This window comes from Setaria viridis, chromosome 1 (assembly GCF_005286985.2).
Source record: "Setaria viridis chromosome 1, Setaria_viridis_v4.0, whole genome shotgun sequence".
NCBI classification, from domain to species: Eukaryota; Viridiplantae; Streptophyta; class Magnoliopsida; order Poales; family Poaceae; genus Setaria; species Setaria viridis.
The window spans coordinates 34,291,514-34,319,215 of NC_048263.2; the positions used below are offsets into that span (position 1 = coordinate 34,291,514).

At 46.5% G+C, this 27,702-nt stretch overlaps 5 protein-coding genes and 1 pseudogene across 5 annotated transcripts; 1 reads left to right on the forward strand and 5 right to left on the reverse strand.

Annotated features, from left to right (window-relative positions):
- Positions 1-74: 74 nt before the first annotated feature.
- Positions 75-1,546, forward strand: LOC117833328 (F-box protein SKIP31). The gene is made up of 3 exons (XM_034712785.2): positions 75-436; positions 820-979; positions 1,071-1,546. Exons 1-3 carry the CDS (start codon positions 358-360, stop codon positions 1,291-1,293), a joined length of 462 nt encoding a protein of 153 aa, XP_034568676.1. The 5' UTR covers positions 75-357; the 3' UTR covers positions 1,294-1,546.
- Positions 1,547-1,584: 38 nt separating this feature from the next.
- Positions 1,585-5,568, reverse strand: LOC117833320 (MYG1 protein C694.04c). The gene is made up of 7 exons (XM_034712778.2): positions 5,218-5,568; positions 4,484-4,630; positions 4,055-4,153; positions 3,150-3,341; positions 2,911-3,030; positions 2,460-2,531; positions 1,585-2,067 (listed from the first exon to the last, which is right to left on the reverse strand). The coding sequence occupies exons 1-7, from the start codon at positions 5,521-5,523 to the stop codon at positions 1,843-1,845; spliced, it is 1,161 nt and encodes a 386-aa protein (XP_034568669.1). The 5' UTR covers positions 5,524-5,568; the 3' UTR covers positions 1,585-1,842.
- Positions 5,569-10,023: 4,455 nt separating this feature from the next.
- LOC117844095 (FCS-Like Zinc finger 2) lies at positions 10,024-11,009 on the reverse strand. The gene is made up of 2 exons (XM_034724868.2): positions 10,634-11,009; positions 10,024-10,531 (listed from the first exon to the last, which is right to left on the reverse strand). Exons 1-2 carry the CDS (start codon positions 10,729-10,731, stop codon positions 10,342-10,344), a joined length of 288 nt encoding a protein of 95 aa, XP_034580759.1. The 5' UTR covers positions 10,732-11,009; the 3' UTR covers positions 10,024-10,341.
- A 1,906-nt stretch (positions 11,010-12,915) lies between these two features.
- On the reverse strand, positions 12,916-14,013 carry LOC117864036 (uncharacterized). The gene is made up of 2 exons (XM_034748008.2): positions 13,466-14,013; positions 12,916-13,346 (listed from the first exon to the last, which is right to left on the reverse strand). Exons 1-2 carry the CDS (start codon positions 13,753-13,755, stop codon positions 13,172-13,174), a joined length of 465 nt encoding a protein of 154 aa, XP_034603899.1. The 5' UTR covers positions 13,756-14,013; the 3' UTR covers positions 12,916-13,171.
- A 2,253-nt stretch (positions 14,014-16,266) lies between these two features.
- LOC117860056 (FCS-Like Zinc finger 1) lies at positions 16,267-17,361 on the reverse strand. The gene is made up of 2 exons (XM_034743264.2): positions 16,962-17,361; positions 16,267-16,867 (listed from the first exon to the last, which is right to left on the reverse strand). Exons 1-2 carry the CDS (start codon positions 17,183-17,185, stop codon positions 16,711-16,713), a joined length of 381 nt encoding a protein of 126 aa, XP_034599155.1. The 5' UTR covers positions 17,186-17,361; the 3' UTR covers positions 16,267-16,710.
- A 5,959-nt stretch (positions 17,362-23,320) lies between these two features.
- Positions 23,321-24,332, reverse strand: LOC117856127 (uncharacterized; annotated as a pseudogene).
- Between the last annotated feature and the right edge of the window lie 3,370 nt (positions 24,333-27,702).

The window sequence follows — 27,702 nt, forward strand, 5'->3', positions numbered from 1 at the left end:
CTTCTCTGGCGCGGTGTACAGAGTTTACAGATGCGGCCGCAAAGGGTCCGCAAGCGGCATGCCGTTGGCCGCAGGCCCGCAGCCAACTACCGCGGGGGACCAACGAACTTTGCTTCTCCTTCCCGCATGTTCTTCTCCTGATCTCCTCCACTCGTCGTCCATCCCTCGAGCTCTCCTCCTGCAGCTCCGGATCTGGAAGGCCGGGGGAGTCGCACGCTGGCAGAAGACTAGAAGAGAAACAGCAGAATTGAGCCGTAGGCAGAGGAGAAACAGGGCAGGGCTGTTGACTCGCATGCCTCTGAGAATTCGGGGCAGAGGCATCGCGTAGCTGCTATCGGAAAAGCTCGAGGTGAAGACATGGATTGGTTGCCTGGAGAGCTGTGCCTCAAGATCTTCCAGCTCCTGGATCACCAGTCCCTCGCCTCCGCTCCCCAAGGTTTGACGCCTCCCCGATCAGTCATAATTCAACTACCCAGCGTGGCAGCGTTTGCAATTGTTCTGTAATTCTGAAATTCTCCATCGTCTGAATTCTCAACTGGTATATCCAACTTAAGACGACCCTTACTTGGTTCACCTTGACAATTCCAATTTTGGCTGGCAAGCCAGGACTTACTTTCCATTCTCAAACTGTGAAATTGGATCGGCTCTATATACTTTGCCGAAGCCTGAAACTTATCCTGCCATTTCATGGAGAGATAGATGTAGCAGGTAGCAGGTAGCACGTAGCACGTAGCACGTAGATGTAGCACGGCGGTAGTGTCTCGTTTTGGTGAGCTGCACATAACCTTTTGACTACGATGCTGCTTGCTCCGAGCTCAGTTTGCAGGAAATGGAGGGCGTTGACCTCCGACGATGAGCTGTGGCGCAAGCTGTTCAGCGACAGGTGGGGAGCGGACGCCGGGGCGTTCTACGCGCCGGAGGGCTCCAAGTCCTGGAAGGACGTCTTCGTCGTGCAGGACCGGTGCGACCGATACGGACTGTAAGCCACTCAATCGTTCATCCTGATGTAGCCAATTGACACCGGCAGTTTGCACTGCCTTCGAGTGTGACACCTGCCACGTTCTTCTCAGGGGTGTCAGGATCATCAGGGAAGGGAAAGACTACTACCTGATCTACCAGGGCGAGATCCAGAGGTACCTGGGCTCGCGCCAGGACACGGACGGTGACGGCGGCGGCAAGGACGCGCCGCGGCAGGACGCTGAGGACGAGCAGCGGCAGATATCCAACCGGATCCTGTTCTTCCTGGGGGATCTAGAGGCAGCCTGTGCGGACGCCAAACGTGTCAAGGCGTGAACGTGACCTCCTCTGCGGCTGCGCCCCTGTCCAGGATTCCAGGAGCACATTGCCGCCTGTATGATGCATAGCTCGTGCATAGTGTTGTTCCTATACTAAATGTATAGTGCTTCACCCACAATTTATTTCAGTTCATAATCATGTTAACATTCACAGTTCATTTTGACTCTAGTATAGTCATTTAGATTGTAAGTTGACTTGATCGTATATGCTTTGTTTGTATGAAACTTTCATCTATCAATGGTTCAATGAACACCCAGAACCGTGGCGCCTGCCAAACAAAGCAACAAATAACATAACAGGTTCCACCATTTTTTTAATAAATTGTCACATTCTAGTCATTATAAGATTCAATGGGAAAAAAAGATGAATCGACCTCTTCTGTAAGAAGAGGATAGCAGAATCCGAGTACTCTCAATGTCAGCTATGACTATGAGTCAATGAGAGCATGGACGCCCAATTTCATACTGTGTTTGCTGAAACTCTGATGTGTTTACTAAACCAATGGTAACATGGTTAAGATGGTTACTGATGAATGCTTTGGTAGAATCAGCATTTCAGGGCAGCTCTTGCCATTTCCAACGCTCCCTCATAGGTCTTGTTGCCCCCGATGAAACCACTCATATGGACAAACACACAGCCAGGAATGCCAGTTTCTGCGGACAGTTCATCGTCTCTCATACCCCTCCACTTCTCTGGCAGAGCCTTTCTACTCTCAAACCTGTCAGGGGCAACAGCAACAGCTTGCACTCGCCAGCTCTTGCTCCTCTCATCCTGCAATTATGTTGCGAATCAAATACATATGTGGCAATGGTATTTGAGTTCAAAGTAGCCATGCTATAAAGTAGAAGTAAACAAAAAGATTGAAAATTTTATTGCAAACAGTTCAATTCTATTGATTAGGACAGGGCCAAGGGGATGTTACCTTATAAGATTTTACTATGAAGCTATTAGATCAGATAATACAAAACATTGGGGAACAAGCAATACCAATTATTACACTTTACAATCAACAATCAAAGTGTACATAAACTTGTTTTTTCTTTAGTGGCTGAGAAACAACCAGTTTGTGGCTACAATGTAAAGTGCTACTGATTTCATCACAAGTGAATCACGATGTGTAAAATCATACTAAATTGTAGTATGAGAAGAGCAGGACCCCTTACCTGATACAGCACATACGTGGTCAAAGGATCAACCTTCAGCTCCTCTTCAAGCTCAAATAGATGAAGCTTCCACTGTCATTGTGGGATAAATATTCACTTGTTCAGGTTACATATTTCAATATGCCAGTCAATCAACTTAACTACTTAAGCAAATACGAAGACATAATATGATTAAATTAAATGTTTAGTTACAATTGGCTGACAGATCAGACGAAGTATGAAAGAAGTACTTAAAGCACAAGCACCATATTTTTTCCAATATCTCAGGTGCAACAATTCTCAAATGTCCCAACAATATTGTGCATATGAAAGCTTGTAAAATAAAACAGCCAGACAGGTATAACATTTACGGCTTTCTTTAGTATCTGAAACTGAGAAGCGAAAAATTCAGTTGTGGATGTTGGTAATATCCAGATTAATGTGACACGAAAAAAAAAGGTCAAGATCTTACCGGGCAGAATCTATCCAGAACCATGATTTCACTACTTGGGTCAACCTTTGATCTTGAAAACAAACACTCCAGGACAATAGATCTTGCAGGTAACCATGATTTAACATGAAAGCGAACACTCTATCATTGAAGATGGATAATATTGTCATATAAAAAGAGGAGCGCTAGCAAAAGACATAATCTGACAAGAGATTATAACGCAATGAATGGCACTAAGGCATGAGTCGAGTATCAAATACCTCCATAAATTCGCTTCCAGCTAGCATCATGGCCTGTTGAAATGCAGCGTTCTCCTTCTCAGGTGACTGGTCTGGATCAGTCCAGTCCGGATTAAGACGCCCAACGCGTGAAGACAAGTGTGTATTGTTCACATACTTTGGTGGTTGGTCTGTGTCATATTGATTGATTCCATTGTCAATTGCATCAAGTGCCTGCAACATGATCAACGTATTGAGTCTTGCTTCTTTAGCCATCGGAAATATATGGTAAGAACTTATAAACACATTATGAGTGAAAAAGTGCAACTACATGTCTCATGATAGTTGTGGGATTGAAGCTTGCCAATGATAAACAAATGCATGTCTCATGATAGTTGTGGGATTGAAGCTTGCCAATGATAAACAAAAAGTGCAGCCAGTGAATAGTGACGTTTCATTGCTGGTTCATTAACACTTTCTTTCAGTTAAACAAGTGGATAAATCTTGCCTCTGCGGAAGTCAAAACGAGTCTATTGTACAATAATGGGCTGAGCAAAGTGGGGCTCAAAAACCCTAAGCACAGAGATAGTCTCATTTGCCATAAATTTTACACTGAATACCTGAAAAAATTACAGAGTCCATAATTCCCTAAGAAATGAGAAAACATACCTTAGCAGCTGGTATTTTCTCAGTTCACGAGATCCAATCAAAGTAATCAATATAGAGGGGGAAAACTGAACTATAATCAACTGGTGGCTACTATGAAGTTCCTCAGTAGCCTATGTCAGACATATGTTCTAGAATTGAAAGACTAACTAGGTGTTGATGATAATTACCATTTTTTAAAACAAACTAAAAAGACAGTACATGGGTTAACTTAGACATTTAGTCATGATAAACAAAAAAAGATATACTGAACTATGTTGGTCATGTAATCAGATTCACACCTCAACAAAGCTTTTATATATTGCAAGATACAGGCGGTGAACATCTTCATGATCCTCATTAACCCCAAGCTCCTTAGCAATTATCTCCTTACCAAAATGCTGCAAAATCAGGGCAACTTTAAATAATAAGCCCTCTATTTATGTAAAAAATTGAAGATAATATAAATACAAGAGTACTAATAACAATCTTCAATGTGGAATTTGTAAGCCTCAACAATCTAGCACATTATGGCAATATTGTGCTTACAAATTTTTTTAAAGTCATGCATCCCATCCACCTGATGCCATGTGGTGCAGTTAGAAACCATTTAGCAAATACCAAACTTCATAACAAAGATTTCGCTTGGAGGATAATATGCCTAAGTGTTATTGCTGATTGCCCCAGAGCTGTTTGGAAAAGAACTCAGAATTATTATCCATGGAGATTACCTTGTAGACAAGTCCAGCGCTGCTAAGCTTAGTGTTGAATCCATGTCCAAACACCTCATTGAAGCCTTTCTGGTGATGATCGTATCGATGCCGGCTGGGATCATAGACACCACCGACATCAAGCACGGCATCCAGTGTATCAAGGATCTATTGCAAACAGATATCGCAAATGGAGGCAAACAAGTGAGTGCAACTGCAAGATACAACACTAACTGTTGCACTTGTATATCAACAACAGATTCAAAGGTAATGAACAAATGCATCATTCATCCATGTATACGACATTATAACGGTGATTCAACAGCACGATAAACAAAGCAACACATACAGCATCCATAGATATGTTGAATTCATGTCCCAGATGACAGGAGGTAGAAAGCATGTTCATCAAATTTCTAAGGTTTCAATTCAGAACTAGTAATGCAGTGGTGTGAAATCTAAGAAAGTGCAATGGTATCACTGATGTGTTGGGAGACGTAAGAACATCCTTATCCATTACTCTCAGTATCAGACTATGAAATTTGGAAATATCAACACATTCAGCCACATAAATTCGTATCTTAGGGTACCTAAAGCCTCTGTAGTCTACGAATCCTCACATACAAACATATAAGCCAGCGCCCAGAGCCCGAGACACAAGCAATCTTCACTCTTCAGTCTTCACCAACTGGGTTTTGGGGAGAGAACCCAGGAATGCTAGGCTAATCGGGCCGGTAGTGAGGCGAGAAAGGGACCTGGGAGTCGCGGGTGCGGACGACGTCGGCGCCGGCGAACTGGGAGGTGAGGCGGATGAGGAAGCAGCCGAGCGCTTCGTCGCAGTGGAAGCTGCCGTTGTGGGTCCCCACGCGCTTGCCGCTCCCAGCGCCGTCGCCGTTGACGTTGGCGGACGAGTAGACCCTCAGCCTCTTCGGCGAGGAGGCGGCTGCCGGCGAGAGAGACGCCATGGCGGGGAATGGGTTCCGGATTTGGGATCGCCCGGTGCCGAGAGGAGACGTGAACGTGACGGCTCGCTGCGACACCCTCCAGGCGGCGGCGAGCATACTAGTCTTCCTGTGAGATGCGAGCGATGGGATGAGCAGGTAGGGTTTTGAGGGGGCTCTATGTGCTCCCCCTTTATTTATTTTTTAGTCCTATTCTAACTTAATTCATTGTTTTGTACACTATAAATAAAATATTTGTTAGGCATATAAATATGGAAAAAAGTCTAAATTACTACCTATGGACGAAGTACACGTAACGCCCCAACTATGAAACCATTTACTTAGCCTTCTAAAAACAGCTCATTTTTCACCTTTAACACTCAACTAAAACAGGTTTTCGCGATGTACATAGTGGATTGCTTATTTTGATGATAAGGATGGCCACATCATTATCCATCGTCCAAATGCCTAGGAGACGTCTTCTTGCTCCTGTGCCACTTCCTCTGGCACCTTTAGCACCGTCCCCATAGCGTTTGCTAGGCGTTGCAGGCGCAACTCACCGCTCACCTCCATCCGTCTGCCGCAGCAACTCACCGGTGGCGGCCACAAGAGTCGGCCCTGCAATCCCCGCACGAGCAAAATTTTCTGCTGCTAACGTATATAGATGGTTGAGGTCAAGGACGACACAGAAAGCCTAAACATTTGTCGTTGTTGACATGGGAGCTCGAGCCAGTTGCTGCTAGCTACCGATCAAGAATGCCACTTCTGTCCATGCGGTGTCTTCCGTGCAAGATGCTTGCAGTCATGAGTGATTGCATGGCAATAAAAAGCACATAGTTTGTATTGGCATTGATTGGCACCGCGACTTCAATGGTGCCATATAACACACAGCGCTTCGCAGTGTTTACTGACTAGACCCAACCTTTAGAAATCGGCAAATGGGTCTTGTCCGCACAGGGTTGATGATGTGGCTGTCCCGATCATCAAAATAAGCAAATCCATTCATTACACGGGCAACTGGTTTTAGTTTAGTGCTAAAAGTGAAAAATCAGCTAGTTTTGGAAACCTAAGAGTTAAATAAACAACTAGTTTGGGAAACCTAAGGAGTTAAATAAACGGTTTTATAGTTTAGGAGTTATGTGGACTTTGGCCTTGAAGGTAGTAATTTAGATTTTTTCCTATAAATATTGTGTTTCGAGACAACTTAAAAGATGATATTCCAACACGAAATAAGTCAATTATTTGGCTCGGACTAGTCAGAAAATAGCTAAACACTTCTGGGTTGAATTTGCAACATGTCTACTATGAAAAAAACACTATGTATTATACTCTAGGGGGTGTTTAAATTGTGGGAAATATGAAGTGGAAATCCTTTTGTTGGGAAAGGGATAAGATGCAGGCTGAAATTTTGTTGGTCCTTTTCCAAATTATAATTAGGCCCCTAACTTATCACTACAATCTCTAGGGTAGCGTTTAAATTGGGGGAAATGTGGAGTGGAAATAGGATTTCGTGGGCCAGGGATAAGAGGAGCTCCTATGTAGCTAGTGGAAGCTAGATAAACAATATAGCTTTAAAGCCTATTAGACCTATTTAGAAGTTTAGGTCAACATTTTAACAAATTAGTTTCAACATTTTTTAACAGTTGAATAAACATCTAAAATTAATAGATTCAACATTTTTAAAATATAGATCAACAATTTGCAAGAAAAATACTACATTCAACATTTTTAACTACCTACTTTAGTATTTTTGCAAAATGGATTCAATATTTTTTTAAGGAGAATCAATATTTTCGGGGAGTTTTTTTCTTCTTCTTCCACCTCCGACCACAGGCGCGCACGACGCGGGCGTTGGCGCGCGTGGGGTGGGGGTGCAGGCTCGTGCGCCCGCACGAGGCGGCCTCGGGGCTCCGGCGAGTGGGGGGCAAACGGCGTGGACAGCCGGCGGCGAGCACGGGACAAGCCGCGGCAGCGGCCGGCAAGCCCATGGGCACCGGGGGGGAGGGGGGTTGGGTGCGGCGGCATCCGGCAGGGCCGATGCAGCTAGGATTGAGGATGTGGGTTGCATCTAACAAAGGAAATTATTTCCACGAATCTCAATACAATGGAAGTTGTATCTCAAACAATGGAAGTTGTGTAGGAAAATAAATTCGGAAGCCATACAGGTTTCCAGGGATAAGATGTAGGCTGAGATTTTGTGGGCCTCGTTCCAAATTATAATTTTAGGCCCATAACTTATCACAACAAAGTATTTTACCCAGTGAGTCATTTGTTGTGCCCCACCATCTTTAGTGTAATCACGATGGCAGCTATAAGAAAAACAAATCTAGCACATGCCATTAATGATTTTGATGATTTTATAGTGATGCTAACCTGTGGTAGTAACAACGCTTGCTTGCTATTATACAGTGTTTTAGTCAAATAAGTATAAGGTGATGGCTTGGATGATCAAAGACCTCAAAGAAGGTTAAGATGACATTTACGAGACGCTAGAAGAACCCAAGATGTTATAAAAGAGAAGACAAAAAAAATACGCGAAAATAAAATAAAACACTGAAAATTCCTCGCAATATTCTCAATATCACCGCATCATCGAGGCCAGCGTTCGTCAGCCCATGAAAGTGTCCGAACAGATTAACATAAGTTGAGATCATAAAAAGGCCTCTCATTCCAGTGCTTTCATGTAAATGGGCTTAATATATGAACCATCTTCATTGGTCATTTTTGGCGGCCACTTTAGGGCCCAACCGTCCCAGAGCTCAACATTGTATTCCACCCATGATGAAATTGATGATGGAACTTGCAGAGAAATGGACAAACTGACTTTGGATCAAAGTCACACGATTTCCGATCACGAATCAAGTAGTCAGCCCGGCCTGTGATTGCCTTGATTTGTCATGCCGCGCCCCTTTTCCTTCTCCCCGGCTCGGTGAAGCTTTCTGACACTGTGCGCGTATGCTACAGTCCGAGATCCATGCGTATTCGGCGCAGCACTGTCCTCTTCCCCTTTCCGACCGTCCGGCGGGGCGCGTCACGGAGGCTCGTCCATTTCCTCCGCCCCGTGCCGCCCCAGCAACGACAGGCGACGAAACTGACGCTGACGGGTGACCCAGCGCGGCCGCCCACGCTCCGGTTCTGCCTGCTACTGTTGCTGCCACCGCCACCTTTTCCTAAGTGGAGCAGCTGGAGCCAGTGCACCGGCCTGCCGGCGACCGGCCGGGTCTCTCGCCATGTGTACTGTACGCTCGCCAACCTGTCGGCAACTCTCGGCGCGGGGGTGTTTGATGTTAAATAGCAGGGTTAATTAGGAGAATTAAATATGAATTAATTATAAAACTAATTGCAGATGAATCTATTAAGCCTAATTAATTCATCATTAGCAAATGATTATTGTAGCACCACATTATCAAATCATGGACTAATTAAACTTAATAGACTTCATTTGTGCAATTAATATTGTAATTAAACTATGTTTAATTAAGAGTTTAATATTTCTAATTAGCATCCAGACATCTAATATGATAGATGCTAAACTTTAGTGAGGAGTATAAAAGACCGAAGTCGGTACGCACGGGCGGGCGCATGAGAGATGCTTGCGCCGGTCCCTCCCCCGGTCGATGAATTTTGTTCACGGGTGCGACACCCATCAGATAATCAGATGCGACGATGCAAGGATCAAAGCGCCTGCTCCCGTTTTTTCCTCAGAGGACTCATCTCTGTGGCTCTGTACGTGCGCATCCGTGTGTCCGAGGTGGTGTGCACGGTGCAGCAGCTTGCGCTGCAAAGCATTGGTTCGCGCGAAGAAAAATGTGTTCTCATCAGTGATCGGATTGGTCCACGTAGTTTGTTTGCACGAGCTGAACGGCTTCAAAATTAAATTAATGGATGCACGACTGAGCCGCTTATTTAGTCAGAATTGTAGTGCAGCCCCCATTATAAATACTGTCGTCACACCGGTCCGTGTTCCTGTGAGCATCCACACGACACCAGTCCCACCAGATGTAAATAGGGGTGGTAAGAGCTCTCTAATTTAGGTCATGTTTAGTTCACTCCAAAATTCCAACTTTGGCACTATGTAAAAAGAAGATTTCCCATCACATCAAACTTGCGTTACATGCATGGAGTACTGAATGTAGACGAAATCAAAAACTAATTGCACAGCTTTGTTGTACTTTGCAAGACGAATCTTTTGAGCCTAAGTCAATATTTGGACAATAATTCACAAATACAAACGAAACGCTACAGTGTTGCTACAGTATTTTTGCACCCCAAAGTTGAGCAACTAAACAAGGCCTTAATCTAGTAAATTTAAGGATCAAGTTCAATAAGAGCTAGATCATAATATTATACGGCAACTAAACAAGGCCTTAATCTAGTAAATTTAAGAATATTTAAGAATCAAGTTCAATAAGAGCCAGATTATAATATTATACGATTTTGAATTGAAAATAGATAAGATTGGGTGGATTGTGAAGCAGGCACAAGATCCATCATCCATTACCACCCTAGATGTAAATAAACCGGAAACTAAACTTTCGTACACGCGATAGTAACCATACGTACAGGCGGAGACGTGTCGACATTTCTTGAAGCAACACAGCGTTTCCACATCACACTGTGTTGCGGTACAGTCACCTTAATTAATTCCTTTGTAGACTAACCAGCAATACATTGTGGAAACGGTACATACGTGCAGTATTGTATACATGGATCACCAAGCAAACCAGCACACACCAAGAAAAGAAAAGAAACACCACCAGATGATCCCAAGGGTTTTTAACAAAAAACACAAACCCGTGAACACGAAAGTGACGACCTCTGGTGGTGCGTTTCGTAAGGTAAGAGGAGTACTCCACCTGCTAGATGGAAAGAAAGGAAAAGAAAATGCCATGCGTAGAGATACTCTCCTCGAGAGAGATTTGGGAAGGAACTTTCTCGTTACAGGGCCAGGATGGACCCGGCCCGGACCTTGCCGCGCTGCTCCTGCGGGCCTTCCGCTTCCCTGGCGGGCAGGGCCCCATGTGTCACCGGCGCCTTGGCGCTCCTCGCGCTCGCCTTCCTCTCCGCCGCCTCGTCCGCCGCCATCTGCGCGCTCCGGCACTCGTCGCTGCAGAACGCCGTGTCCCCTCTGTGAGATGGCACGCATGGCCGGTTACGTTAGGGCGCCGCTCGAACGGGGAAAACGGAAATAACAGGAGGAGAATGAAAGAAACGAACGATTAGAGGGTACCTGTACATGAAGATGTCGCTGTTGCCGGCGAGCGGCTTCCGGCAGAGGAAGCACGCGTCCAAGAAATGCACGCCGTGGCCGTGCCCCGCTCCCCCCATCGATCTCCTCTCGCTGTCCCCCTACCGCTTCGGTAGCGAGCGATCCCGGCTACACGCGGCCGCTCGACGTCGATCAACGCCAAAGAAAGAGGGGCCGACTCCGGCGAGACCGGGAGTCTTCCTCCTCGGGTGCAGGCTTCGCTGCAGCTGCAAATAGTCCGTGCTCCTTTACCCAGCGATTCCTTCGAGCGCGCCCTGCCCCCGTGCTTCCTTCACTTGCGCGTCTGCGTCAGATGCGTGATGATGCTTGGTGGGGAGGCAGGGCAAGGTGGTGCCGCTGCCGTTTAATAATGGTGCAGGAAGGGCTGCCCCCCTCCCCCCCCCCCCCCCCCCCCCCGGCCCCAAGGGGTTGAAGGACCACCTGTCAGCCGGCGTCACCTGATTTCTGAACCCCGCGTGGAAGCCGGCGGGATGGTCACGGCCGGGGTGCGGATCCGCGGGACCCACGCTCCCGATTCTGGCCACTTGCTGCCCTCCAGCTTTCCCGGGAGACCGTCACGCGACGCCGCGTGGGCCCGCTTAGCTGTTGGCCCCACTTGCCAGCGAGATCTGGGCGGATCCTCGGCGGTTGGGGAGAGGTGACTGACGACTCCGCGGACTAGTGCGCTCGGAATGAATCTTCTCGTCAAAGTCGTCAGGCCTCTTGATCATCAACATTTTTTTTTAAAAAAAAGAGTCGTCAGGCTTCTCGAGTGCCCGTGGGATCGCAACAGCCTTGCATTGCAAACGCAAAAGCCATACAAAATGAGCTCGTGCAACGTGCAACTTGGGAATCTCCAGCCCTGCAGTTGAAGTCTCGAAGACCTCGTGCAACTTGTACAGGAATGCAGCATCGAGTTCAATCTGAAGCCTTGCTGCTAGCTTCTGAACTTTTGATGCCGTTGTGCCTGCCGTATCAACTTGCTCGAGAATTTCTCGGGAGGACATCAGGTAGCACACCTGTGCGAGAAGAGAGGAACAGATTCGTCGGTGTTCGGTGCGGCAGGGACCGCAGGGTTCAGGCCTTCAATCAAGGCCTCTTGTCTGTGGGAGGCATTTTCCCAAGTAGTTGAGCTACTCGCATCGAAGCATCAACCGGCCTGCGCTGCACTGTAGCGAGATCGAGCCAGGCCGTGTTTAGTTGGGGAATTTGGGAGGTGCCAAATTACTGTTACAGCACTGTAGCACACTGTAGCGTTTCGTTTGTATTTGTGAATTATTGTCCAAATATTGACTAATTAGGCTCAAAAGATTCGTCTCGCAAAGTACAACAAAACTGTGCAATTAGTTTTTAATTTCATCTATATTTAGTACTCCATGCATGTACCGCAAGTTTGATGTGATGGGGAATCTTCTTTTTGCATAGTGTCAAAGTTGGGAGTTGGGAGTAACTAAACATGGCCCCAGTGATTGCATTGCTCCGTGGCCCGAATTCCCGAAACGCTGAGAAGACCTTGACCCCGTAGTCCTCCGATCAGTAGTGGACGTCCACCATGGGCGTTTCTGCAGCGCTTCTCCAAGGATCTTTCCGTGCCAGTGCTTTTGCACAGTCGTTGATGTGTGGAATCCATTGACTAATACGAGTGGCGGTGCTTGTTTAAGCGGTTCGTTCGAGGATACAAAGTTACAGACAGCTATTGGCAGTTACCGCTGAATTAAACTTCAGCAACGGCCAAGGCAGCATGCCAGCATCAGTCACTCAAACTTCAGCAGTTCATCTGAAAGTCTCCAGCCGGCTGGTGTAAATGAAACCGAAGTGTGACGAAGGCAAAGACTGCTTCAAATTGTGTTCTCTCCTGGATTCCTGACCCGCGGCTCACGGCAGGAGAGGGCACCGTTTGGTTCACATGCGGAGACGGAATCTTCGACAAGGCTGGATTCCTCCCGAGTCCCCGGCATTTTCTTCGCGCTTCGTTGTCACTTGCTCCAATCAATTCAGAGTTTCAGGCATGGCATGTCGAGCTAGCAGCCTATTATTGGAGCCATCCCACCGTAATCGTAGTGGCAGTAGCGCAGCTTACCGAACAGCCTATTATTTGTGCAAAATGTTTTTGCAACGTCGCAACGAAATTTGGACTTTGGAGGCAGGTGATGATCAGTTTACGGTGGAAGCCAATGACCTCTGTTTTGTGGAAATCACACGCGATTCTTCCACAAAATTAGCACACGAACTTGTGTAGATGAAATAGCTCATTCAGCAGTCGATGGACACAAAAACGAGCGATGCTTTTGAATTGCTCGTTGTGATTGCATTGCAGGACACAGAAAAACCTCCGCTACCTTTCGTTTCGCGTCGGATTCATGCAGACGGAAACAAGGGGGTCGTGGCTACTTGGTCCTTACGAGGGGGGAGAATCCTTGTCTGGTACTGCTAGGAATGTGCAAGAATTCATTCGTCATCCTTGGGTACGTGGGGACGATCGAGTGTGCCCGGAACCGGCGTGTGGTGTGGTTCCTCCGTCTAGTGCTGTGGCTGGAGCTGCCGCTGGGGACGGTGGTCCCTCTGCGCCATCGCCGCCGCCGCCGCCTGCTGCTGCGCCAGCATGAGGGAGTGCTGCTTCTTCCTCCGGTGCCTCACGCGGTCCGTCTCGATCTGCTCCCTCCTGCACTCGTCGCTGCAGAACGGCGTGTCCCCTCTGCGCTCCCGGGCACGCACGCAACGCGGGTGTTAATCGCTTCCTATCAATCGCCGCGGCGAAGAAACAACAGCAACAATGACACGAGAGCGGCGGCGCTAGCATGCGGCGTGCCGGACCTGTACATGAAGATGTCGCCGCAGAGCGCCTTGCGGCAGAGGGCGCACTCGTCCAGGAAGCGGTTGGGCTCCTCGGCCTCCGTGTCGGGGACGCAGAACATGGACGGCGCGCGCCTCGTCGAGGCGGGGCTGCCGCCCTCCGCCGCCGCCCCGGCGCCGCCGTCCGTGGAGCGACGCGGCCGGTGGGCCTGCGCGCTGCCGCCGCCGCCGCCGCCGCCGCTGCCGCCGGAGAACACCGCCGCGAAGTCCGGATTGCCGAACGCGTGGAAGTAGGACGACGTGAACTCCATCTGGGCGGCGGCGGCGTCCCCGAGGCACGAAGCGCGCGCGCGCGGGGCCGGTCCAGGAGCTGTCACACCGCACACGGAGGCGCAGGACGGCAGCTGGGCTTGGAGGGAGGAGAGGCACGAGGGGTTGGTTTTAAACCAAGCCAAAGAGGGTAACGGCTTGGCGGTTAATTAACCAACTCGTACCTGGCTTCCTTCCTTGCCAGGGAAGGGTTAGCGAGAACCAATCGATGGATGCATTTGTGGTTAAATCTGGCATGCCATGCCAGAGAGGTGACTTGCATCGTGCTCTGGCAGACAGCTCTATTTACCTCGCATCTGCATCGCCTAAAGGGGGTGTTTGGTTCCCACCACTAAACACCTGTCACATCGAATGTTTAGATACTAATTAGGAGTATTAAACATAGACTATTTACAAAATCCATTGCACAGATGGAGGCTAAACGGCGAGATGAATTTATTAAGCCTAATTAGTCCATGATTTAACAATGTGCTCTACAGTAACCATTTACTAATGATGGATTAATTAGGTTTAATAGATTCGTCTCGCCGTTTAGCCTCCATCTGTGCAATTAGTTTTATAATTAACTCATATTTAATCCTCCTAATTAGCCTCCGAAGATTCGATGTGACGCGAACTAAACTTTAACTCAGGGAATCAAACACCCCCAAAGATAGATAAGACCAGTTGTAGCTTGGCGTGTGCTACACTCCATGCATAATGTCATTTGAACAAGCATTTGTCATTTTACAGTTCATTATTGTGTATATATATGAGCTAATTAAAAGCAATCTTAAACACTAGTGGTTGGGTACTTGGGTCACGCTTCAAGTTCAAGTCTCCTATCAAAAATACAAGTTTTGATACAAGCCCATTAGGACATAGGCACGGTCTCAAGATCACACTTTAACTAGCAGCATCTATAAAAACGAACTATATATACAATGAGAAAATGTTTTATAATTATAACTTTTTTTAAAAAAAAAATCCAGTGATGCCAATGTTGTGTCGTCGATCTATACAAAATTTTATATATTCATGTTCAAAGAAAGAAAGGTTTAATTTAGAACAATTGTAAACATTTTTGATCGGAGAAAGCACTTCACAACTACAGGTAGTATAACTATCGCTCCTCAAGTCGTAGTCACGACTCATGAGTTCCTTGACAAGTGGGATATTTAATCTACGAAAGGAAAAAAAAGAAAAACAGATTCTCCCATGGCGACATGCAAAAGAACATTGTTTTTTACAACCAAAGTACCCAGCCCCCCTTGCCACCAATCGTGTACATTCATGAACATATTGACGTTCCAATCAAATGAGTGTTAGTCCACATGACGACATAGTAAAATGGTCCGATAACCAAGCTCTCCCAGCACAGCCAGTGACGAGCAAATGGTTCCGTGCACGCTGCTTCTAGAAAACAACAACATAATTACATAATTTTCACTCTTTTCTACGTCCTGCTGCCCATTTCGCGATCGATGCATTGGTGTTTACCAGGCGATCGAGCGACTAAACTATCCCGGCGTCGCCGTTCGGTTGGTCGCCCGGCGTCATCACAGGCCCCTAGCTCACATGGCGCGGCAGCGGCCAGAGGGAGCACGCACCAGCTAGCAGCCGGCGGCCGGCGCACGGGCCAGCGAGGCCGCGCCGGGCGCCCGGCACTCGCCGCCGGCACGAGGCGATGGCGAGGCGAATCGTGCCTCGGTTTGCTGAGATGTCGTAACGTGTCAGGAATCTTGTGGGGGGAGGAGCTCCACCTCCGCAAGTGTGGTTTTCTTTGGGGTTTCGGAGGGCGCGCGTAGGCCTGCCTAGCCCTAGAACGATTCTTTCGCTCGCTTTGGAGCGTGCGAGGTGGGCACATGGTTGCAACTTGCAAAGCACCAGCGGTGGAACGAAAGAAAATCTGACCAAAGGAGTTCGTCGATCATCGGCGGGGGGTCTTTTGATTTGTTAACTCCGAAGGGCACTTTTGCAAGTACTGTTCCATTAGTACTTTCTGCCTTCTGGTTAATTATATGACCATTTCTGCTCGGAAAGTCAGATGAGATCTTGCAGGGTTTGGGATTGATTCCTGTGGCATGCCCTCCGTACAGACAGTACGGGCCCGTAGCCTTCAGGGTTTCTGCTTGTACCCTGTACTAGGAGTCGTTCCATTTTAGCTCAAACTGAAGAGATGCGTACCTGTTATCTTATACTGAAGACAAAGTGGCATTTTTTAGATTTTCAGTTTTTGGATGAAACATTTTTCTAGTTAGCTCGTGAAACACAAGAAGTGATATACTACTCCATGATGAGTATATATATGCCAGGGAGGCACGAATCATAAGTTTATTTGGTGCTTTGTACCTACTGTACTTCAGCCTGGACATGATGGTGACAGGTGAGGGGACGATATGGCTCGCCCTTTTTGTAGTGTCCAGCGTATTGTAGAATCTTGCTCCGTTCAGGTCGATGGTACAGAGTGCATTGCTTGATGGTTCCCGCCGTAGTAATCTTTTGCAAATTGATAGTGGCAAAACCACAGCTCGTATTTTGGTATTTGTTCATGGTAGTTCGTACCAGCATGATGGAGACTTAGCTTGGAGTACATGGCAATCGCACACAAACACACAAACATACCAGTTGCTCGCGCTTGGTTGCGCCGAGCAACGGAACAAAAACCTGCACTAGTTCGGTAGTCCACCCAAAAACTGCGCCAAGAGACGATCTATCTGTCCTCTGTCCGAGACAACAGGGACGAACAATAGGGACAAGCCGATTCCGGCAAGGCTAGCCTTGCTTGCGTCCCTCAACGGCTCAAGGAGCTTCTCGTCACGTTTGTTCGTTGGCAACCAACGAGCTAGCTGGAGGCCACATGCGAGCCGCCAACTTGATGCGAATCAGTTCGTGCGCCGATGTTTAGTTCATATGTCGTAGGAGTGTTTCGGTTGGACGCCGCCGGCTCGATCTTTCTACCGCGCCCAGAGGGGGATCTTCTGCGGGCTGCCGCTCTGCCGCTGCCGCCGATCCCTCTTCGCGGCGGCGGGCTGCTTGGACCTCTTCTCCCTCGCCTCGTCGGCCTCGATCTGCTGCTGCCGGCAATCCTCGCTGCAGAACGGGGTGTCGCCCCTGCACATCCACGCGCGCGCGCATCGATCAACAACCAGAACGGCTGGTTCTAGAAGATTTTCACTTAACAAGTTTGTTGGCGTTTGGTGGTTACCTGTACATGAAGATGTCCTTGTTCCCGCCAAGATGCCGCCCGCACCGGAAGCAGGCGTCGAGGTAGTGGTGTCGGAGCTCGCTGGCGTCGGCGTCTTCGCGGGACGCGCGGCGGGGCCTCGGCGACGGCGAGCTTGGGTTGCGAGACACGGTGTGGCCTTGGAAGCCCGCCTCGACGTAGCCGGCGTTCTCCCAGGAGTTGGGGAAGTAGTAGTAGTCCTCCATTGGTTCCTTGGCTCGTCACCCCGGCCGGTGCGTTGCTTTTCTCTTGCTGTTTATTGGCCGGGACCAGGACAAGGGAGGACCGGAGGAGGAGGAAGGTGGTGGAGTTTGCTGGGGCGGTAACGAGAGCTCTGTTTTTAAAGGGAGGAGGGGACGGGGAAGGGTGCGCTTTCCGTTTTGGACCCTCTGTTTTCTGTGGGGTTCCCCGGTGCTCCGGTGAGCACTCTGCTTGACAGCTTGAGGTGTTTCTGTCTGTGCTAGGATATGGAGGTTGGAGGACCTAGTGGTTTGATTTGGTTGGTGTTTTTCAGGTATTTCTTTTGGTTTTTCATGTTCATTAGTCACTGCTAGTGACAATGTCCTATGTGGTTTTGTACCTTCCTTTTCTTTAGGCTCAGCCTTCAGCTTTTTTCTGGTTTAGCTTCCAACTTTACTCTATCAATATAATTAACGGCATTCTTATTCTCTTTTTAAAAAAATCTTCAAGGGGGATACAAAGCAATTCTTTAGACATGTTCAAGCAGACTCTATGATTGATCCAACATTATAACTTGAAGAGAACATGTATAGATGAGTATATGACACGGCATATTGTCACACGATGATTGGAAGAAAATTAAAGTGGACAAGCAAAGGTGAGAGGCCATGGTAACTTTTAACATGCATATACACTTTTTTTGCGCTCACTTGTGAGATGCTAATACCATAGTACCTTTGTAAAAGGGGAAAATACTCTAGAAAAAACAACAAACCAGTCGTAGAACAAAGACATAAAGCTGGAGGCGCACACATACTGAAGGTTCCTCACAATCACGGGGAGCAAAACAATCTAACAATACAAACATCCTCCAATGAGAGGTGGATCTTCCAAAGATAATAAGAGGAAGGTGGTTAAGCAACTGGCCAAGTTGCAACAAAATCTAAAGCTGGCTCCTTTGAGTGTTGTGTGGCGAATCCGGCGGCCAAGCAAAACCAGGGTGCAAGGCGGCATGGTGCCCTGCTATTATTATATCAAGCAGCAGCACCTCGTGGGCTCGTGGGACGCCAAATCCAGGTATTCTATGCGTTTTCCGTTGGTGTTTTAGAAGTTCAAGTACACGGACCATCCAGTTTGAAGCCTATTAAATGTTGGCTTCTAGAGCTCAATTGGCTCCATGTTTTGGGGTGGCCAAGTCAGATGGGTGTACGGAGCAAGGCTTGGTTTGCTTGATCTCGCACCAATACTATTTGAGTATTTGAATTAGGGTGCAAATTGCGAGTTGAACTTAAGTATTAAGTACTGCAAGATGGGGATTAGTCAAAAGGATAGGGTCAACTTTGTTGTATTGGATTTCAGGTCCGATGATAAGTGGTATTTGTATTTTTTTTTAAAATATAAGTGAGGGGTAAGGTACCCATAGATCCCCACCGATCAGGATATTGGCCAGCCTGACAAGTGAGCTCTGCCCGACCATGGTGTGCGGGACAAGGTATGAAGACGCGTGGAGCACAAGCTCGAAGGTCGGGCGAACGGATTCTACCTGGATATCGCGGGATACTTGTTATAGTTCGACTCAGATTGCTTTCCATGTTGATTAGATCCTATCTGACTTGTAACCTAGGTCATCAGCGTATATAAGGCGGCCAGGGACACCCCAAGGGTAACTCATTCTAACGCATCTTATACCAGCAATACAACCACCAGAACACAGGACGTAGGGTATTACACCACCTTGGTGGCTCGAACCTGTCTAAACCTTGCGCCTCTGTATTACCATTCGAGTTCTTGATCTTACGATCTTCCCTGTCTACAAATCTACCACCTAGGCACCCCCTGTTGGATTGTCGGTCACTAAATACAACAGTTGGCCTGCCAGGCAGGATTGATCGTGAGATCCTCCTCAGCAAGCTCAATGGCATCCCACCCCGGCATCATCTTCCCCGAGAGCATGAAGGATTTCCTCGCCAACCCGATCCAGCTTCGCTTCAGAAGCATGCCGGTGGATTCTGACTCCACTGCCACCTTCGCCAGCTTGGCATCCGCTGGATTTGCATCGACGGAGTAAGGTCTTCACCCGAGGATCATCGCACCGATCATCCATCAGGTCGGCGATCTCCCTCTTGGAGAGAGTTCCGTTCGCAGAAGGATATATGAAACACAAGTAAATTATAAGCTTTGTTCTTTTGATTTGTTTTATTAGATGAACGAGGTTACTGAGAATGTACTACGTAACTTTTCTCTGTTTTTTTTCCCAAACAGAACCCGAAGTTTAACTGCCGGTCAATGATAGAGAAGATGACACGGAACTTTTTTACTCTTTTAGAAAAAAAATCTTTCCTTCTTTTTGGTGAAACACACGGAAAAACTTTTCTTTGATAGGCCACTGGCTAACTTGAGGGTAGAAATGAAATTTTGAAAAAGTCCAGGCTAAATATATGCAATATACAGAAGTGTGAATGTTTCAGTTTGCTGGACTTATTTGAAAAGGAGTGTGTTATTTTTTAAAACTATGATTGAATGCAGTGCTTGTGCACCATACTTGTGGTATGTCCTTGTCAGATGTCGCTTTCATGACACCCCCAATACACGGGGTGCATCCTTCATATTTTTTTCTCAAAAAAAAAAGAACCAAACGCTTATGACCGGCATGAGGTAAGAAAGCGTTATTGAAATGGGAAGTGGAGGAGGTGCAATTCTGCGTACGTGCATCAGCAATCCATTTTCACCAAGCCAAACAGGCAACGCTTGCTGCCTTGCTTGTTGGCTTTAATATTTACGACGGCACGAGCCAGAGCCAGGCGCGTGCAGTGCCAGGAGTGGCGCCGTCGATGAAATTGCATTGATGGAACCCACAGGCCTACACGCGCACCCGTTGGCTGTGTTCATGTGCAAGTGCAGCGTCGTTTTCGCCGGGAACGCGACGGGAACGTGTGGTCTCGGCGGAGCGTGCTGGGGACCTCGCCTTGGTTAGACCGTTTTCGCGAGACGCGGTTGCAGTTTATCTGGACTCGAAGTATGGGCTGCGGCGCCGCGGGTGGGTCATGGCTGCATCTAGCTAGGAGCCCAGGGAATAGGACCAAGCGTGAGTCCTGTTGGTGAAACAAGCAAGGTGGCCAGTCCGTTCTACCAGTGCCAGGTTGCGTCAATGCGTCGGACGATCTCGGAAGCAAAATAAGGTGGCACACGGAGATTCAGGGGTGTGGTATCGGTGTGCCGACGAGGTGAGAAGGAGACGCCACATGGAGCAACTACTGACCCACAGTCACCGCATGGTAGCCAGGTAGACGGTAGTACCGCCGCACGTGTGCCGACCCACGAACGTCGATCACAGAATCTCTAAAAAAAAATATTCTGCTAGCACACCCGTTCTCTCCCATTGGACTGCAGGAGGCGCTCCCCGTTTGCCAGCAAACTAAGCTATAAACAAGAGCTGAAATACTATACGAGTATCAGCCACTTAATTCGTGTAATGATCTCCATGGATCTGGTTGGAACCATGTGCCAGCCTCGAGCTAGTCTAACAGTATCAGGCAACATCTCTAAAGTCTAAACAACTAATGCCGCCTTCTGGCCCGAAATATGATCGAGCGAGGAATAATATGGTTTATGATTTGGTACGAAAATAATAGAGACACCACCGATCGGCCATCACCAAGCTCGCAATGGCCTAGCCACAGCAGGTATAAGCCCCCTTAAAAATCCCCCCCTCCCCTTTTTTTTAAAGGCAATACAAATCCAAATACACACATGCACACTCACCATTGGCGAAGCACATGGGTGGTGACATGACACGTATATCTTTGTACTAATGCATGTTGTTGTTCTATGCTTAAGTCTGCATGTGGAGATGAAGTGAAGACCTGCCCTAGGTTCTGCTACGATATATCGTTTTCTTACGATTGATTCATTCTCGAAAGTCAAATGATGTACTCCAAATATTATGGATGTTAAGGGATATTTATGTAATTTCTATGTGATATATGTATGGATGCAATATCTTTTGAGACATGGATTGTACAGTGGGTGATAGCCTCTGAGTGCCGAGAGCCTGAGACTTTCACGGAGGTATGAGAGCTAGAATCTCAGTTGGGGGTTTTTATTCTTTCATACGCACTATGAGATAAGCAAACGCATGTCCTATTCCAAAACCACATTGGCCCTTACAACCACTTCTGGTTAGTCTCAATCTCTCGAGCCAAATAGACACATTTGTTAATTAGGACGTGTTTGGGACTGTTCCGCTCTAGCTTTTATATCTCCACTTCAAAATCATCTTGCCAAACACCTCCAGTTTCAACAATACCAACTCAAAAAAATTGGATCTAAGGGCAACTCCAAGGTTTTTCTAGAGCTCCTCAAAGGGTACTCCGAAAACACAGTTTAATACCTTTTCTTGGAGTTGGGTGGAAATTACCCACCAATACCACTGGTTACACATACCGGTTCATAGAAAAAACAAGATCGACACTTTCCTCCGCCGCGCCTGTCCCCCCCCCTCGCGCTCTTCTATTCCGGTGCCGGCCCCATCTCCCCTTCCTCCGGCGCCCAAAAAATCAGTGGCAACAGGAGGAATAAGCCACGGTTGGGGTACCGGACGCCTCGCAGTGGCCACTATAGGTGCACAGAACGGGGTGCGGGACGCCCTGGTACTCGCACTTGAGCCGCACCGCCTGCACGACTACAAACCTCAGTATAGTAGAGACTAGGTAAATAATCATGGTTCTTCATCAAACGCCACATGGAGCAAGAGCAACTACTGTCCCACAAGCACATGCATTATGCATATGCACGGTAGGCAAGTTGGTGCCACTGCCGGTCTGCCACATGAGTGCCAGTTCACCCAACATTGATCACAAAGGGCGCGTTTGGTTCGAGGACCAAGCGAGCCTGGCTCGCATCTACCAGCATGATCGCATCTACTAGCCATGCTAGGATAGACCAGGCTAACGGCATGCAAGACCTCAGTGTTTGGTTCACTACATGATGATATATAGGACGCAAAGAGCACTTGATTGGCTGCCTGAATTAGCTTCAACCAAGTTCAACAGACATACAGATGCATTTGTTTCGTTGACTGCATGCAAAAAGAGTTTGAACACCCGAGGACTCGACTTGGTGAGGATACCATCTAGTTTTTGGACATCCCAGGTACTCATAGAACATAGATAATTACACACGGTTAGAAACTAAAATTAATATGCAAATAAACTGAGCTAAGATCATAACAAACTGCACAATAATGATGGCATCTTTGCATGATGTGAATTCTTTCTTTTGTTTGATGGCCTTGCCGTCATCAGGCTCTTCTCTTTTGATGACTTGATCACCATGCTTTTGTGGTAAGCTGAAAAAGCGTGAAACACTTTGTCTTGTATCCTTTGTAACAAGCTCCTTTGAAGCTATTAACCTGTGCATGGCATTCTTCCTAGGTGGCAAAAATTCCAGTTTGGCAGCCACAAAAAAAAACATACCAAGTCATAATGGCAATCATAAATATGTAAAATGACACAGTGAAAAAAATAAGATAGAATACATAATTGTGAACACAATGTTTGAAAGCTAAGTAATTATAGGCAATGGATTGTGCTCGGTTAGTGGATAGATAGCTCAGATTCAACAAGTATGAATGGTTCACATCATAGGAAATGAACACGTAGTTCAGATCATGCAAGTATGAATGGTTGACATCATAGGCAATGGACATATAGCTAAGATCATGCAAATATGAGAGGCTCACATCACAGACAATGGGTAGAAAGCTTAGAATCAACAAGTAAGAAAACAAAACAGCAAAGGCAAAGGAGAAATGGTCATGAATTAAAGCCATGGTCATAATTGCAACCATGGTCAAGTGTCCATCACATTACAGGTAATGTAACTGATCAAATACATCATCACAGAGCTAATGCATATCCCAATGTCACTTGAACCACACCCCAAGTTTGTGCCACACAGACCTAGAACTACCCAGCCATGAGTTACCGACCTACAGAGACAAGCATGTTGTCTCAAAATAAAAGAATTGGAGCCTAGTGTTGCCAGCTCCAATTAGCTCTATCCTGCACAAAATATTCACCAAACTGCACAAAAGGAGTAAGCAATAGGATAGCAGCTTCACTCCACAAAAGAAAGATCAGTTAGTAAGCATGTGAGGAGATCTACATGTAGTAGTGCTTGGCAAGCCAAGATCTGAGCCAGAGGACACGGTGGGAGTCAGTCATCTTCACAAATGCATCACCCTGAGCCTTGTTGTCTACCAGATGAGAGAATGCATAGATCAACGCCTCCTCAATAAAGCCAGGCATGTACATCACTGCACCATAGAGCTCAGGATGAATCACCTCAACTTTGGTCTCACAAATTGCAGCTGCCGCATCCTTCATTGCATCAATCATGTAGGATAGGACCAGAGTGAGAACAACCCTCTTCCTCTTGTTGCGAGGACCAGAACCTAGTAGCCTCCTTGGCATCCTTAGATGCTTCACCCCAAATCTTGGCAACATCATACATGGCCTTGAAAGTCTTCTCCTTATCATATGGTTCTGCCTTAATGGAGCTAGTGACACCGTCAGATGGGGAGCCTAAAGCCTCATTGGAACCTATAGCATACTTGCCAGTGGCTAGTCCTATCCTAAATATGGTCATCATCTCCTTGTAGTTCTCTATGGGCTTGTTAAAGAACTTAGCATCCTTAGGGTGTGCCTGATTATCATGGATAGGACAAGTTAGCAATGGATCACAAGAACAAAAAATGAATGGATGATAAGACCGAATGATGTAAACAAGGCACATACCTTGACGTGTCCCTTGTAGTGCTCATCCTCAAGGCTTATCATGCCTAAATCTCCATCCTAGTTGGCACCACTCAACTCTCTAAGCTTGGACACCCCCGTCCACCTCTGTCTCCACTTATGTAAGTGGTTGTAGACCTGAGTTCCAGTGACCTCATTGCCAATGAACTCATGAAGAGCCTTGGCAACTTGGTTAAGGTGCACCTCCTTAAAACCTTTGTCAGTTCTAACCCATTATGGAGATCAGCTGGTAGAAACAACGAAGGACAAAGGAAGGCATGAAACTGGTCCAGTGCATTGCACCCCTACCACACTGCTCAGAACCAGCCTGTACTTCCTGAACCACTTCCCCAACAGCTTGAACATTCTCCTCAGCCATCATTGCCTTAGTGTAAGGGAAAAACAACATAATTTCATTGCCTCAGTAAAAAAGGACAGAATATGCAAATTGATCATTACAGTATCAGTTCATTGCCTCAGTAAAAAAAGGACATAATATGCAAATTGATCATCACAACATCAGTCCATTGCCTCAGTAAAAAAAGGATAGAATATGCAAGGGGATCATCATAGCATAAGTGATCTGAGGAGTTGAACTTTGTGCCACCCTAAGCCTACTCATGAAGTATGCATAGACAATAGCAACAAAAGCAGCAGCTTGAGTCACAAGCATGCGTCTCTGGTGAACTAGGTTCATTTATTTTAGTGCAAGAATGAAAAAGGCATTGCTCAGAATAAGAACAAATTATAACAAAGGTGCTACTGCTCAACAATCATAGAAAAGAACAATATGCAGTGCTCATATATCATATTTTTATCATGTTATAATCAAACATCATCGACTAGGGATATGTGCTCATTTATCACATTTTTTTCATGTTATAAACAATCATCATTGGCTAAAGATATTTGCTCAGATTCACATTTTCAGCATGTAGTCAACAACCTTCAATGACTAAGGACATGTGCTCAGTTACAACATCAGTTCACCATATCCGCAAACAAATCAAGCATAAACATCACACCAGGGAGCAAGAAAAAGAAATAGCACATGAAGGAAAGAAGAAAATTATCCTCGTTACCACAGTATCTCGAGCAACAAGGACAGAGAGGAATCTGAACTTCAGGAGACCAGTGAGGAGGACAACAAAACTACAGATCGAGGAAATGAGTTAGTACCATGTCAGATTGAAAGAACACATGCACGAATCATAACCCTAGGGAACAATACTTGCTTTTTTACTTTCAACCTAAGCAACAACACAGATTGAACCCTGCAGACAACAAAATTCCTTAGCACTTGCAAAAATCACCATGGGAACAAGGGGAAATAAAAGATCTACGAGGGATTTCAGGTTACTTGCTCTGTTTGTCACGAACCCCTGATGAATCGATCCCCAAACCTGCACAAAATCAAGAGGAAGAGGGGAGAGGTTAGGAAAATCATGGATGCATCACCATGGATCTTGCCTAAGAGGAATAGGAAGAGGGGAAGGGCACCACGCATCACCTGCTAGCACCGGGAGTGGAAGGGTGGGGTGGAGGCAGAGAGGAGAAGAGAGCACAAAGCAAAGAGGAAGAGGGCGAGGGTGAGAACAGCGTCGGTCCTAAAATTTCAAGGGTCCTCTGGCAAACTTGTCGCGACGACCCCTCTAGACTATATATAAATCTTATAATATATGTAAGCGCTAATTTTTCTTGCAAAGCGAAAACAAATCCAATGATATATTTTTAATTTAACATGTTTGATAATTATCGAGGAACAATATAGACTAAAACTAATATGATTACCTTAAAAAAGAATAGAACTTCATAATATCCATTGCTTCTCATAAAAAGATAGTTCTTCAGCCGTTTCTTATGCAAAATCATCAAGGACGGTATTGAGATCAATAGTGTCCAAGATATCCCTCTCGATGGTGCACATAGCCAATCCATTTAACCTTTCTTGTGACATAGTTGATCTTAAATAGTTCTTCAACAACTTTAATTTTGAGAAACTTCTTTCAGCCAAAACTATAGTCACAGGTACAGTTAAGAGGATTCGATAAGCAAGTGAAACATTTGGATAGCAATCTTTAGCTATAACAAACTCCAGAATCTCAAACGCTGACATCAAAGAATATGGCAAAGTCACTTGTAGCACCTTTAATTCTGAAAAAAACCCCATTGATCTCAACATCGGATGAGTTATCATGAGAAATTATTTCCACAAAATTCTTGTAGCGTAGCCAAAGATCAACTTCATCCAAAGATTTCAAATTTTTTAAGTTGAACAAGAACCCAAAAACGTTATCAAATTCTTTCATCTGCTCAAATCTACTAGTCAATGAAGCAATTGCAGCATCAATCATAACATTAAAGTACTTTACTCTAAATGAGTCCACAACATATCGTTATATTTCCTCATCTTGGTCATCTTGTTCATCAAAATGTTTCTTTCCCTTTCCTTAACATTTTGTACGAAATTTTAGCTCTATATCCATACTAGAAGTGAAACCTTCATCTCTATACTTCTTAAAATATGATATGACACCTTCAATATGTTTGAGAGTATCATCTATACTTACAATTTTAGCTTGCAACTTCTTGCTCACCTTATTTATAGAGAATAAAATATCGTGCCAAATAACCAAACCAACTAAAAATTCAAAATTCTCTAGTGCACTCACCAAAAATTGGCATTCACTACCTGCCATTGGGTCATCAATGGAAGCCTTCTCTAGAGCTATTAAAGCTGATCTTATTTGAGGAGTTTGGAATCTCATAGCTTGAACACTTTTTATTCTAGTTTTTTTCCATTTTCTTTTCTTAGCCCCCGACAAATGTTTCTTAGGTAACATTCTAAGATTCTAACACCTAAATTAGAAGAAAAACACGACTATATGAGTACCGAGTACTAGAAGTCCAAAGTAATTAATTTAGATTAAAACACAATCAAGGAAAAAAATACCTAGGGGCTAGGGTCTGATCGACTGATGAATTGATGATTGATGAAGTGATGCTCGATCGACTGCAGTGATCAGAGGGCCTGAACGCCGCCAAATCAGCAACAAAACTACAAGAGCAAATCAGCATCCACCAAAAAGCACCAAGCGTCGTAGCCTTGTAGGAAAAAAAAAACCCAAGCGGGCGCTGGGCGACGAGGCGTTGACTGACAGAAGCACGCACTCACTAGCGATCGGTGGAGGTGCGGAGCGAGGCAATGTCGTGGAGCGGTCGGCAGTGGAGGGGTACAGCGCCGATGAGGCGGCGGGAGCGGATGTGGACGGTTGGGGTTTTTACTTTTTAACGCGGCCGCCACAGCGCCGTGATCAGATCAACTGCCACCTTGCCGCCTCTTCGCATTTGCTTCGCGTTCAGACTGCCGCAGCCTCTTTGCGGCGTACGGCCGGGGGTCTCTGTATAGGTATACAGTATACCTGGGCCTGGGCCCCTCCCTCCCATGGGCCCTCGGCCGTCGCACCTCTCCAGGGCCGACACTGGGTGAGAATGGAGGGAGGGTTGCGGTGGCGGTGAGGATATAAAGCTAGCGAATGGTGCGAAAGGAGGCGGTAACCCTAGACTTTCCCACGTGTGCGTGCATGCATCGTGTGAGCCAATTTTTATGGCCCCCGCGCGCTCGCTATCGTCCCGCGCGAGCCAGGCCGCCAAGAAACGGATTTCATTTTTGCTCCACCGGACCTTTTGCATGCGTTGGGCCAGGCCTAGCACTGAGTGCAGGCAACCAAACTCCCCGAAACTTGCAT

Excerpts from the sequence above, each read along its gene's own strand:
- LOC117833328 (XM_034712785.2), top strand. The coding sequence starts at position 358 with ATGGATTGGTTGCCTGGAGAGCTGTGCCTCAAGATCTTCCAGCTCCTG. Across the intron at positions 437-819 it reads CCTCGCCTCCGCTCCCCAAG|TTTGCAGGAAATGGAGGGCG; the intron begins GTTTGACGCCTC and ends CTCCGAGCTCAG. Across the intron at positions 980-1,070 it reads CGGTGCGACCGATACGGACT|GGGTGTCAGGATCATCAGGG; the intron begins GTAAGCCACTCA and ends CGTTCTTCTCAG.
- LOC117833320 (XM_034712778.2), bottom strand. The coding sequence starts at position 5,523 with ATGCTCGCCGCCGCCTGGAGGGTGTCGCAGCGAGCCGTCACGTTCACG. Across the intron at positions 3,031-3,149 it reads CTGGAAGCGAATTTATGGAG|AGTGTTCGCTTTCATGTTAA; the intron begins GTATTTGATACT and ends CTTCAATGATAG. Across the intron at positions 2,532-2,910 it reads TTCTGGATAGATTCTGCCCG|TGGAAGCTTCATCTATTTGA; the intron begins GTAAGATCTTGA and ends CCACAATGACAG.
- LOC117844095 (XM_034724868.2), bottom strand. The coding sequence starts at position 10,731 with ATGGGGGGAGCGGGGCACGGCCACGGCGTGCATTTCTTGGACGCGTGC. Across the intron at positions 10,532-10,633 it reads AGCGACATCTTCATGTACAG|AGGGGACACGGCGTTCTGCA; the intron begins GTACCCTCTAAT and ends GCCATCTCACAG.
- LOC117864036 (XM_034748008.2), bottom strand. The coding sequence starts at position 13,755 with ATGGAGTTCACGTCGTCCTACTTCCACGCGTTCGGCAATCCGGACTTC. Across the intron at positions 13,347-13,465 it reads GGCGACATCTTCATGTACAG|AGGGGACACGCCGTTCTGCA; the intron begins GTCCGGCACGCC and ends CCGGGAGCGCAG.
- LOC117860056 (XM_034743264.2), bottom strand. The coding sequence starts at position 17,185 with ATGGAGGACTACTACTACTTCCCCAACTCCTGGGAGAACGCCGGCTAC. Across the intron at positions 16,868-16,961 it reads AAGGACATCTTCATGTACAG|GGGCGACACCCCGTTCTGCA; the intron begins GTAACCACCAAA and ends GTGGATGTGCAG.